At 43.6% G+C, this 13,194-nt stretch overlaps 1 protein-coding gene and 1 long non-coding RNA gene across 6 annotated transcripts; both read right to left on the minus strand.

Annotated features, from left to right (window-relative positions):
* Positions 1–10: 10 nt before the first annotated feature.
* Positions 11–1,134, minus strand: LOC113189573 (uncharacterized). Of its 5 annotated transcripts, none has more exons than XR_013343633.1 (4): positions 1,110–1,134; positions 973–997; positions 603–669; positions 11–337 (listed from the first exon to the last, which is right to left on the minus strand). It is a non-coding gene; the product is annotated as an uncharacterized LOC113189573 (long non-coding RNA). The 5 variants fall into 5 exon arrangements; XR_003301664.2 differs by having other exon boundaries at positions 603–625; positions 1,110–1,133; XR_013343630.1 differs by having other exon boundaries at positions 603–625; positions 932–997; positions 1,110–1,128.
* Positions 1,135–3,981: 2,847 nt separating this feature from the next.
* Pa2g4 (proliferation-associated 2G4) lies at positions 3,982–12,198 on the minus strand. Its single transcript, XM_026398422.2, has 13 exons — positions 11,926–12,198; positions 9,795–9,923; positions 9,395–9,500; positions 9,235–9,304; positions 8,977–9,069; positions 6,866–6,929; positions 6,561–6,639; positions 6,330–6,408; positions 6,109–6,242; positions 5,618–5,712; positions 5,363–5,490; positions 5,181–5,234; positions 3,982–4,967 (listed from the first exon to the last, which is right to left on the minus strand). The coding sequence occupies exons 1-13, from the start codon at positions 12,011–12,013 to the stop codon at positions 4,902–4,904; spliced, it is 1,185 nt and encodes a 394-aa protein (XP_026254207.1). The 5' UTR covers positions 12,014–12,198; the 3' UTR covers positions 3,982–4,901.
* Between the last annotated feature and the right edge of the window lie 996 nt (positions 12,199–13,194).

Raw genomic sequence — 13,194 nt, forward strand, 5'->3', positions numbered from 1 at the left:
ATTCTTCAGCTAAAACAGAAGGGATGATTTATTGTACACGCGTTACACTGGCCACAATTGAGAAACGAGTTAGTCCAGAATGCCAAAGGTCCCGGGCAAAGGACCAACAGGGGATGAAAAAAGCAAGGTGGGTCTTCTCTCAGTGGTGATCTTGGCGACGAGGTGGCGATGTAAGTTCTTAAATCCACCGAGACAAAACGTGGACAGTAGGAGGCAGTCCAACTTGTACCAACGTCCCCGGCCCCTGGCATTCCGTATCTCTACTCCTTTGGCCTCCACGGTGCACAAGTTAGTTTACTTGGACCTCTGCCTCATCTTTCTTCTTTTGCGCTTCAGCCTGAAAAGGAGACACAAGAATACATCTGCCCACACACAAAGTTGTTTTTCCTTCCCACATTAAAATTTACTGAATACATGGCCTAATAAAATCAACAAGCATCAAACCGTCCTGTGTTCAGTCCCTGGTTCCGCCAAGGCAATGCTCTAACATTTTTCTCCTACAGTTTTCTTCAAGTTTTACATTTAAACCAAATGTTCCTAGGCGACTTTTTTCAAGGTGAATCGCCTACCATCCTCACCCTGGGCTGATTATGTCAACATACCTGCGCATTCGCTTCTTCCTCCACTAGAAAATCACAAGAGGCATAAGGGGGGAAAAAAAGAGAATGTCTTATTAAAAGGTTTAAGTAAGGCTTTTAGTCCACTATTTAGAATCGGATAGGTTCCTCACCAAATATTAAAGCCTGGTCACAACAATCACATCAGTATTAGACACATTTACATTAAGCTCCAATTCTGCGTTTGTTTACACTTGCCCTACCCAGGACTTCGCTGTCTTCTGCTTCTCCTCCAAACTATGCTACCTTCTCCCACCATCTCTTCGGCACTTTTGAGAACCCAGCAATTGGAAATTATGGCGGACTTTCCTTACCAACTCCTACCTCCCCAAGTTCCCTGGTAGAGACCGCTCACCTTGGCTCTCATGGCGCAGAGGTTTCTACAGGGAAAGAGAAAAAGGCTACAGTTAGTTTGCTGTGATGATGGTAAATATAGAGCTCAGATGTTAACGGATTGTACGCGGAATCCGGACAGACATCACTAACACTCACCCAAGAAGATGGCGCTAAGGCCGAGAGAGCGCCAAAGTTCCGCTTGCAGCTATTTAATGGAGCGACAGTAGTCGTCACTTCCGCCGGCCGGCCCTGCCCCTAGAGGTGGGGCTCCCCAGTCAAAGCAACAATGGCTTTCTTCCGCCCTCAGTTAAATGATCCGGCGGTTCTCTTGGGTAGCAGAGTGTTTTGAATGGGAGTTACCAGTTTCCCCCTCCCCAGCCATTTTTGAGGACTTCGTATTATTTCAGCGTGGACATCTATTTCCAGTACAAGACCGAGACATGCAGACGGGAAAAAGATTATGGCTTCCGCCTTCCCTCATTGCTTCTTGGGAGTTGCAGTATCTTAGCGAAGTCCTCCATTTTATTATGGAATGGTGGGGGCTGTACAAAAATTTCTGATGTATTTTACTGGTTTGTTTTATTTTCTAAGGTAATTTGCTGTAGGGAAATTTGATATAGGAGCTTGCAGGTTCTTAAGAACATGGAAGGATGTAAAGTGGGGAGTCAGGAGGCTAAAAAGAGACCTTTATCACTCACTGTTTGAGATACGTCAGCTTTTTTCTACAACTCCAAGAATGAAAAGGCCGAGTGTGGTCTTTCCCTGACAAGGCCTGAGATAGAATGTCACTAGAGACTCCTGGTCACAACGCGTAATTTGTACAGAAAACTGTTAGGGTTGTTTTTAATTTTCTTTTTTTTAAAGTCAACTGTTTTGAAATTTCTTTTTTTTTTTTTTTTTTTTTTTTTTTTTTTTTTTTTTAAGAGAGAGAGAGAGGAGAGAGAGAGAATTTTTTTAGTATTTATTTTTTAGTTCTCGGCGGACACAACATCTTTGTTGGTATGTGGTGCTGAGGATCGAACCCGGGCCGCACGCATGCCAGGTGAGCGCGCTACCGCTTGAGCCACATCCCCAGCCCCTGTTTTTAATTTTCGAGATTGGGGATTGTACCGAAGGGCACTCTACAACTGAGTTACATCCCCCAGCCCTTTTTATTTTTTATTTTGAGACGGTTCAAATTGCCATGGATCCTCAAAATTTGCAGTCCTCCTGGGTTAGCCTGAGGAGTCCTGAATTAGAGTCAAGGGAATGCAAGATTAGCTAACATCTTTAGGGAAAATATGACATTTGATGTTAAAGAACCTTAATCTTATGATATAGTCAGATGAGATACACTGAAAACAACCTCAAAGATTTGGATACAGAGTACTTAAGGATAAAAAAGAACCCTTAGCCAAACAAGGCATTTTACCACTTAAAATAGTATAAGATTTTTGTGTCTATAATTTTTTCTTCTTTTGAGCAGTTTCCCAAGGTTTTTAAAACTAAGGGTTCTTGTTCCACATGTTTAGGTAGTTCTAGAATTGTCACAAAAAAAAATTAAACTTTTTAAAATAAAATAAAATCCTAGCATATCAGATCCATCAGGATTGCCAACTAGTCTATAAACTCTGAGGGGAAATGTCACTTTTTTTTGCCCATTCTTCCTCAATACTGGGGATTGAACCCAGGGGCATTCTGTCACCAAATCAAACCCCTCACCCAGCTCTTTTTTATTTATTTATTTAGTGGTGTTGGGGATTGAATCCAGGCAGGGCCTTGTGCTTATAAGGCAAGCACTCCACCAACTAAGCTATATCCCTAGCCCTTATTTATTTATTTTTTGAGACAGGATCTTCCTAATTGCTTAGGGCCTCTTAAATTCAAGGCTGGCCTTGAATTTGCAATCCTGTCTCAGCCTGCTGGGTTATAGGTGTATACCACCATGCCTGGCCCTTTTTAAAAATTTGAGACAGGGTCTCACTAAATTGACTGCCTTGAACTCAAATCCTCATGCTTCTGTCTCCCAAGTGGCAGGGACTGCAGGTATGTACCTCCATCCCTGGCTTTTAACTACTTTTTAAAACATTTATCATAGCAAAACTAAAAGTAGAGAGATTTCCCACAATGGCACAAACCTGTAATCCCAACTACTCAAGAGGCTAAGATGAATCATAAGCTTGAGGCCAGCCTGGGCCATTTAGCAAGACCCTGTCTCAAAAAAATAAAAGAGCTAGGGTATAACTCAGTGGTATAATGCCCCTATGTCCCATCCCCAGTACCTCAAAAAATTTATTTCCTCCACATATTCCCTGCCCTCACAGTCAGAGTCACCCTCCTTATCAACATCCCCAGTGATATGTTACAACTGACAATCTACATTCACACCAACACCCGTAGAACCACTACTTCAGACTAATTTTGGTGATGTACTTTCTAAGAGTTTAGATAAATACTTACAGTATTGTTTTGGTTTTGGTACTAAGAATTGAACTCAGAGGCAGTTAACCACTGAGGAACACCTCCAGCCATCTTTGTATTTTGTTTAAAGACAGGATCTCAGTTTCTTAGAGCCTTGCTAAATTGGTAAGGCTGGGTTTCCTGAGCTGCTGGGATTACAGGAGAGTGCCACCATGCCTAGCCAATTGTTTTTTTGTAGTATACATTAATTGTCCTAGTCCTGAACAAATGACAGCAATGAAGGATGCTTCTGCTTCAGGAAATCAAATCACAACCAAAATGCCAGATTTGTTATCTTCAAAGAATCTAGGATTCATGTAAACCCACTATCCCCAATCAATCCTTGTTTCAGAAAGGTACAGTGCAGCATTAGAAAAACTTCCAAGTTATTCATCACTGCCTGGACTTATACTCTTCCTACCTTTGTTAAAATAAGAGCAACATACAAAGGCACAATATTATGAGCAAATCCAAATTTATTTTAATGCTATATCATCTTCAATGTGTTTAAAAACCTCATAAGTTAGTGGGAGCCCTGATTCCCGGGACAGCATGCCAGAGGTACTGAAATGTCATCTTTCTCTATAAACCCCCAGCAATTCATCCAATCCAAGTCCATAGCTTCAGAAAGCCAGGAGTTCTCTTCAGTCTACTCCTCTGGTTCCAAGGTATTTCTTTCAGGGGAGGGAGGTCAAAATATTTCAAACAGGGAATAAAACCACAGTTGAACTTCCAGCTTAGGTTTTTTGTAAATGGAGGAGCAAGGAAGGCCCCACTGACTCCAGAGAAAAGGACAGGTGAGATGGTTTATTTCTTTACAGTTTTGTCAAGGGTGGGGGTGGGGGGGTGAGCCTGAAGAACAAAAACAACTAAAAAGATTTACAAATGGGAATCCATTTGATAGATGAGAATCTCTTCAGAAATGGAGACTTCAACTCTTAAACATGGGAAGGGCCCGACTAGACAACCTGGATCAGATGAGGAATCTGCTACATATGAATAAAAAACAATCTGAAGAACAGCTCCTCTTAATTTTGAGAGCAGATAAAATACTTGGGGAGAGTGAGAAATCAGACAGAAAAGCCCAAGATGGATAAGAAAATGTTGATATCAGAGTGGTATAAAATATTTCAGCTGAGTTTTTAGTGGTGGTGGCTAATTTAGCCTCCTCCCCGTTCACAAACCTTGATCAAGCATAGTAGAAAAGGCTAGAAAGAGGGCTTGAAGACGATGAATTTTGACTCCTGATTTTATTATTCAATTTCTTTCTTTTTTTTTTTTCAATTTAAAGTAGTCTTCAGTGGCTGGGAAGCCTGGCCTCTCAAAACCAGAGTCAGTTGGAGCTGGTTGTTGTTGGAAGGGGGTGGGCAGGGGGACTGGGATGAGGGCAGGGAGACCCTGCTCTGCTGGCGGTCCTGGGTGGAGAAGATGAACTGCACTTCACAGAGCCTGGGGTGTAGTGGGAAGGGGATGAGGCTGGAGCAGCAAGATGGGGATATGGGACCCACCTCAGTCCCCAGCTTCATTCTCTTCTAATGTTTCCCCACTGGTGGCATTTTCTGCAGTCTTGGAGGCCTACATTTCAAGAAAAGGAGAAGACGACACATCAGTTTCTAAATACTTCAGGAATAGTTTCTGGGGGGACCAAAACTAAAAATATCTTGATCCTCTCCATCAAGGCTAAGAGGAGTGATATCAGGATATGCAGAAATCTATACTCCACCAAGACACAGGAAGGTAGAATAAAGAGTACTCAGGTTCCCCTGCCAGAAGATGATCAGAACACACCTTCTTTTTCTTTTTTTTCTGGGTTTTCCGACTTGCAGAACTCTGCAGGAGGGCCTAAAAAACAGAACAAAGAAGGCAACAATTTTTGAGGAAACAGTGTTATTGCTAGCACTGCAGCACTTCTCAAGGGTTTCATCACAGGACAAGTGCCACATGTTCATCACTCTCCATTCCACACTAACCTTAAGCTCTGCATCCTGGACCTCCATCTCAGACTTATAGAGGTCAGGCTCAAAGGGACCACTGGTTATCCGCATGGGGCCATTGGGCATGAGCAGAACTGTAAATTTAAACTGGGCAACAAATTCACCTATGAGGAAAATGAAGATTATTTCGATAAAACATTCCTTTGTCAATCTAGCTCTTTTGTGAAGCTATGGGAAAAGGATGCCATATAATCAGGGGCTCCAAAGTGAAAATCTCATCTCAGAACTCACCCTCCTTCTCATAGAGAACATTAAATGGTTGCAGCAGCTCATGTTTGGCACATTCTACCACACCCATCCGAGCCTTCTTCTCATCTTCAAATGCTCTGGGTAGGGAAAAATGGAATTCAGAGATTTCCTTGACTCCCCACCAAAAGATGGCTTTCTTTTTTTGATGGTGGTGGTGCTGGGGATTACACACAGGGCCTCACATGTATTAGGCAAGTGCTCTACCACTGAGTTATACCCCTAGCCCCATTTTGCTCATGTTTTTGGATCACACCTACCCTCAGGCAGAAATCATGTTTAGGATTGCTCTTTTATATTACCTTCAATGAGTAGACAGGGAGAGAATGGAAGGGAGGGAGCTAGTTAATGCATGCACCAGCTACAAGTCTGGGCAGGAGGGAAGAGGAAGGGAAGGATGTAGGAGGGAAAAGCGTTCCTGAGTACAGGGTCTGAGTCAGAATGGATTCAAGTCCTGTTTTTACTAAAAGCAGTACCTTAAAGTAAATGGCATGGCATCAAAACGCCTTTCCACCTCACTGAAAAAGGCACGTGAAGTTTTCATTTTCAGGCCATACTGTTTAGAGGGGTCTCGTTTGTAAATGGTGGTTCTCTGTCCCGCATCCTTGGCCTAAAAGAGTTAAGTCAGGTCATACTTGATCTGGTGAACATACCCTCAGCCAGCCATTCCTTCTGGTAACTCTGCTACTCTCCTCACCTTGCCCTCTCCTGAGCTGACGAGAACATCCACAGCATATACTTCATGTACCTCAAATTCGGCCTTTTCATGGTCCTTCCTGAAATGAATAGAGAAAAAGGGAACGGTTGAGAAGAATAAGTAGCTTCTAAATTTGGGGTAGAAGGTGGATATGATTAAGTTGGAATTATGGAAAAAAGCTTAGTGACTACTCCGGTATGGCAGACAGTTAAGAGTGGGGTTGGTACCTACTTCTGTTGGTCTGTGGGATTCTGAATGATGGTTTTCTCTCCATCGATGACATGCTGCTTCAACTGGTGTGACAGCATACCTGTGGACAGGACAAGGCCCGTGGTACCAGCTATCCAGAATTAAAAAGGATTCCAAATCCACCCATTTTTGACAGTGTAAGCAATGTGCCTGGTTATGGAAACAGGACACTGAGGTTTCTGGCTTAGACTGAGCTAAAGCCAGGATGGATTCTTAAGGGAGCAAAATCCCTAAGTCTGCTAAACCACTCATTCTTAGACCCTCAACCCTGTTATCTGAGGTCTCACCTTCTATTGGCGTGCAATTAAATGAATGGGCAACTTTGTTCCAGGCTTCTGTCACTTGTGTGTTCTAGAAGTACAAGATCAAATAAAAGGTAAGATATCAGGGGCTAATAAGTTCTCTATCACAAGAACAAGAAGCATAAAAGTTGGAGTTCTAATATCCTTCAAGTGCCAACAAGTCTCATTGTTTTTTCACTTCATCATCCCTAGGCTAAAAATCTTATATTTACATATTATTCTACGAAATACTTTCACAAAGATGATCTAATTGAGAACAATTCTCAAAGGGGAAAAGGACAGGACTATATCTATACAGAAGATGAGGAAACTGAGGCTTAGAAAGATTGACTGACTTGCCCAAGGTTAAACAAGGAAGAACCTTCCTTAACAGGAAGAACCTGATCTAAACCTGGGTTTTTCTGTTGTGAAGTCCAGTTTTTATTCCTTTATGCCAGTCATTTTATCTGTTGAAAGGGGACAGCAAGACCTTTTTTCTTCTTTACCTCTTTCACATGTGATCTGATCCTCACCAAAGCTAGTAATTTAGACCCCCCCAAATCCATTCTCACAACTCTGCAAACAAGGCAAAATTGTATTTTTCCCATTTCACAGATGAGGAAATTTGAGTTCAAGATTATTTTAATCAATAAGAGTTGGTGATGGGGTAAAGAACCCATCTTATTTCAGATAACAGTAGCCACAATACCATCTTCCTATGAAAATATATCACATATAAATATGTAAAATAAAACTAACACCTAATTCAGAAGTTTACTATACACGCAGCAGAGTTTAAAGGGTTCTATAACAACTCTAAAGCTAGATATCATTATAAAGAAATTAAACAGTAGGAAAAAATACAATTAAATGATGAAGTACAAATTAATTAAAAATGTGAGGAAAAAAAAGCACAAAGAAAGAAATTTTTTTTTTTTAAGAGAGAGTGAGAGAGGGGAGAGAGAGAGAATTTTTAATATTTATTTTTTAGTTCTCGGCGGACACAACATCTTTGTTGGTATGTGGTGCTGAGGATCGAACCCGGGCCGCACGCATGCCAGGCGAGCGCGCTACCGCTTGAGCCACATCCCCAGCCCAAAGAAATTTTTAAAAGATAATGCTGGGGCAGGAGTAGCAGCTCAGTGATAGAGTGCTTACATAGCATGTGCAAAGTACTGGATTGGATGCCCAGTACCAAAAGGGGGGGGGGGCAGTGCTTTTAAGTATTAAATGGGTCTCTGGAAATATCTCTATTGATAACCTAACATGTTTAATTCTGTTAGTTCATGCGAACTTTTATCATTCCCAGACTTCCTAATATCCTCTTACAAAATGCATAGAATAGCCGGGCACGGTGGCATATGCCTGTAATCCCAGCTGCTTGGGAGGTTAAAGCAGGAGGATCAAGAGTTCAAAGCCAGTCACAACAAAATCGAGGTGCTAAGCAACTCAGTAAGACCCTGTCTCTAAATAAAAATACAAAATAGGGCTGGGGATGTGTATCAGTGGTTGAGTGAACTTAAAGTACAGAATAAATTTTGGCCTCTCTTTGACATCAGTGTATTGGTACTACTGTCTCTTTCCTATTATTTTTATGACTTTTATAAGCTTTTAAGTTGGGGTTTTAAAAAATTTGTTTTTGGGCTGCGGATGTGGCTCAAGAGGTAGCGCGCTCGCCTGGCATGCGTGCGGCCCGGGTTCGATCCTCAGCACCACAGACAAAGATGTTGTGTCCGCCGAAAACTAAAAAATAAATATTAAAATTCTCTCTTAAGAAAAAAAATTTAAAAATAAATAAATAAATAAAAAATAAAAATTTTGTTTTACTGTTAGCTACATACCTCTTATTTTTGAGAAAGCACATATAAACAAGAAAGGACCACTATAGGCTGGCTCCATATATCGGCTCAAATATCTCCAGATATTGTCTGTGATAGGCACTCATAGTTAAACTGCTGTTTAGTATCAAGCACTTTAGTTACTGCCTCTCCTCTTTAAGAAATTCCATTTCAAGATACAATAAAAAAAAAAAAAGATACAATTCCACACATAGTAGCTATAGATGTCTAATGCATGTTTGGTTCCATCAAGGTTTGAGTTAAGAGAAAACACCTTACCTGGTTTCCAGGTTTGACCAGGCGCAGGGCAGCTTCAGCACAAAGGTGAGCTGCCTTAATGACATCTGCTTTCCGTCCTGTTACTTGGGTCCCCTGTAGATAAGGAAATATAAACAAACAGTGATTTCCTGAAAAGCTTGCTAATGCAGCTGGCTATTTAGCTAATATATTTCTGTACTTTAGAAGATGGGGATAAAAGGCAAATGATAATACATCTCCCCACCAAAACTGAGTAGAGTTCAAGAACAGGGCACCTACCTCAGCTACACCAACCACAAAAGTATGAGCCACATTAGCAATGAAGCCATCCACATGGACCCCAAGGTCACTGAAAGGCAAGAGCAGAGCACTGCATTGGAACTGGCACTATGTAAATGCTCAGGGAAAAAACAAATACTCCAGAATGGTTTAACCTTACATTTTTACCAAGTCACCTTCCTTGAGAATATAATCCTGGTCACTCTTCAAAGGGGAGAAATGACATACACAGTTATTTACCGAAATGCTGGTAGGAAAGGCAATACCTGTAAAAAAAAATCACCAGCCTTACTATCTTGCTCTCTTTCCAGAGCCCTGTTGCCCTTTAGAAAAATGAAAAGTTCTTTGTTTTTTAGTTTTTTTCCCCAGGGACTTGCTTAAGCTCAGTAAGTTTGGATTGGGTAGGAAACGCTATCCTACCCGGCACTCCAAATTTTCAAATACCTCAAACATAGCTGGGGTGGGGATCACACAATTACAATGGATAAAACAAAAACAGAGGACCAAATAAGGGTCAAACTTGGTAAATTAGGGAGGGAATCTTTTTTTTTTTTCCTTACCTTTCTTCATTTCCTTTTCTTTCTTAAAGATTTTCCCTGTTTCTTCCATAATCATGTTATCGCCTTTCTCACACAGGCTCAGTACCGACACACCTGAACTGGATGTTTCCACCAAAGATCGAAGTACCCCTGGGGACACAATACCACCATCTCAGCTGTGCATATATTTATTATCTAGTTACCACCCAAATTGGACTCAAAAATTTTAATACTCCCTAGTGTCATTGTCCTGACGTTGAAGGAGAAAACAATTCTTGACTCTTGGAATCTATCTACTTACAATCTCTAATTTCTACCTTCTTTTCCTGAAAATAGAAAAAGCCAACACTCCTTTTTCTCCCTCACATTATGTGACAACTGGATATATGTAATCTGTCTCCTTAGGCAAGGCCTCAAACTTTCCAAACATCCCTTTGTGTGTTAAGATAGAATTATGAAGTTCATCGGGCTCTTGCCAAGGTACCCCACATACATGCCAAGCAGATTAGAAGAAATTTATAGGCATCAGAGGCAATGGGAAGGTAGACAGAATTGCTGACTCGAAGCTGATGCACTGTTAAATGTTACCTTCTTCTCTCCTCGTCACTCTAATTAGGTGTTAGTAATCGAAATTATATGTAGACTTTTTCTTCATAAATAAGTATATAAGCCAAGGGGACTTAATCTAAGGATCCTGAGCTCCAGGGGGGCTCGTGGGCTATAACTTTCAGTAGATATCAAAGAGGTATGCGATCTCAATTTCAAAATTGGTACCTGAGATCACCAGTGCTTCAAATTATGCATTGCAAGAAAGAGGAAAAACTTATTTTTTCAGATTTAAACCATGAGTATCAACAGTAAAACACATCAAAAAGGAGTCTGTACATTTCCTATTATCATCCATCCTGAAATTTAGGTTTGATTTTTTTTTTGAGAGAATTTTAATATTTATTTTTTAGTTTTCCGCGGACACAACATCTTTGTTTGTATGTGGTGCTGAGGGTGGAACTCTGGCTGCACGCATGCCAGGCGAGTGCGCTACGGCTTGAGCCACATCCCCAGCCCCTTAGGTTTGATTTTTGAGATCTGTTTTGATGATTGTTTGGAAGTCATAAAACCTGAAATTTTCAGCCACAGGACTAAAAGCATTCCAGATATCTCCTCCCAACTATCTTTACTGTCAAATTACTTAAAAAGTTCAAGGACAAGCAGTTTCTATCTCCCTAAGTGGGTTTTAAGTTTTAAAAGTGGAATTGGAAAGAGAGAAAACAGAAAGTGAGACATCTGTCCAGAGTAGCAGGCAACTGCTAAGAAAACAAATGGAATAAAGACAACTTATGACAATTCTATAATCAGTCTCCCCTTTTCTAGTACTGTTCACAAACTTGCCTAGTTGGAAGGAGAGCAGAACCTCAAAACACTGTCAAGTCCCTGAGAACAACCAAATTTAAAGGCTAAGGCCATCTGCACAGATTGGAGCGATGGCAGAAATGAATAACTTCCAGAAAAGCAGACATTATCTCCAGAAGTTGTGTCAGAAGGTCCAGGAGTGCCTTTCAACGGTCCCCAGTGCTAAACCTAGGGTAAAAGGGGGCCCCCACCAGGGTAAAAGCCGAAGTAAAGAAGGAAAGGCTCTAGTAAAGCACGTGGTGGAAGCTGGTGTCAGGGACTGTAGCAGAGGAAGGGAGAAGACAGCGACTCGCATGGGTTCTAAGCAACACGTGCCGGCTCGGCTCCTGACCGCCGGGAACCGCAACAAAACAGAGTGCTTCTGACGCCAGCAGCTGGGCGCTTCCTTTTGGAGGTGGCCTCGCTGCTGCCAGAACCAGAGAAGGCTGAGAACAGGAGTGAAGGGTGAGGGGCTGTAAAGGATGCGCCTTGCCTCTTTACCAACGGCCTAGAGTCTGGGCCTGCCGGGGGCCCCTCTCTGCTCTCCTCCCGGACGCAGGCCCGCACCTCCAGACTCCAGCCCAGGCCTGGCCACTGCGTCCCCGGCGCGACACCGGGTCTTCCCACCACGCCGCCCCCCGCGGGCCGGTGCGCGCCCCTCGGTAGCTCACTCCGCAAGACCCCGCCGCTCCAGCCCCTTTGGGGATAGACCGGCACCTCTCCCTCTCAGTCTCGACTCCCAGACCGCTGAGGCCGCACTCACGGTTGGCGATGTCGCCCCCCATCTTATACTTGGTCACGACCAGGTCCTCGGCGATAGTTTGCTCCTGCTGCTCGTCCTCGCCCGACATCTTCTTACTACCACCACCAATGCAGCCTCCTTTCCCCTGAGCCGCCGCCTGTCTCCCTTCACGGCCGCACGCAGTGACCAAAGCCTCCTCGATCCGCGAGCAGAGCGCGAGCGAAAGCGCGAGCAAGCAAGGGAGCAGGCGGGCAAGCGGCGAGAGCGAGAAGCTGCGAGCGCGCGGGTAGAGGCGCAGAGCACGCTGGGACAACGAGTCCAGCCTTCCGCCAGCCTCCAGCTGCCCTCGTGCACAGGAGAACTACAACTCCCAGCCTGCCCCTCGCGCCCCTCCGCCAGGCCCTGGGGCCTTGCCCTCCCAGGGCCTGGCACGCCGGAATCGCCTGGCACGCTGGGAAGGGTCAGGCTCCGGCGGGAAGGCCGAGCCGTTGGGGAGCATGAAGGAAAGCGTGGTCTCTCCGGGAAAAACCACATCCACCCGAGCGCTGAGCCGGAGCCCGTAACAGAAGAAGGCGGGCTGAGGAAGTAGGGGCGGAGCTGCGCGGGGAATGGGTTTAGAGTCGTAGGGGCAGGGTGGAGCCGAGGTGGATGGGCAATGTCTACACCTAGGGCGGGGAGCCTGGCCGCGCAGCCTTGGATCCCTGGATGTACAGGCGCGACCGGCCCATCCAGTCTAATCGTCCTCGAACGCTGGGGAGGAGCACAGCGGACGTGGAAGGACAAGGAAGGGTGCTGAAAGCAGGGACTGGGCAGCGAGGCCAACTTGGGCAGCCAGACTCCGAGGGATTGTCTATTTACTATGTCCTCCCTACGCTGAGGCTCCAGACTCCCACAGAAGATGGCATTTATTATTCCAACAATAGCCTTTGATGGAACACCTCAGGGAAATGTTCAAGAGAGATTTGTTCACTCTAAAGAGAACTGTTCTTAAGTATCCGAGGTTTCATTATTACACTTGCGAAGGAGAAAGCCCATCTATAAAGCTTTTTCTAACTTTCCTAAGCATGCGGTTTTTTGTTTTGTTATTCCTAGTTGTTGCCTGTGTAATGAGTCCTAGTAAAAACCCTTAAAAAAAGAAAAAAAGACTGTCCTCTATGATTGCTTTAAAGGAATACAAATAAAAATGGTATTGGAGAAAGTTGGATGGGATAGAGTAGGAATGTCTGGAGACAGAGAAAAGCAGCTGTTCACTTCTGAGGAGCAAAGAAAAGGAATGCTTTCTTATCTCAC

This window comes from Urocitellus parryii, chromosome 5 (assembly GCF_045843805.1).
Source record: "Urocitellus parryii isolate mUroPar1 chromosome 5, mUroPar1.hap1, whole genome shotgun sequence".
NCBI classification, from domain to species: domain Eukaryota; kingdom Metazoa; phylum Chordata; class Mammalia; order Rodentia; family Sciuridae; genus Urocitellus; species Urocitellus parryii.

Bases quoted from the DNA above. Each gene is read 5' to 3' on its own strand.
- Pa2g4 (XM_026398422.2), bottom strand. From the start codon at position 12,013: ATGTCGGGCGAGGACGAGCAGCAGGAGCAAACTATCGCCGAGGACCTG. The intron at 6,930-8,976 runs GTAAGGTGTTTT...TTGTACTTCTAG, and splicing joins TGGTCAAACCTGGAAACCAG to AACACACAAGTGACAGAAGC. The intron at 5,713-6,108 runs GTACTGCTTTTA...TTCCCTACCCAG, and splicing joins GCCATGCCATTTACTTTAAG to AGCATTTGAAGATGAGAAGA.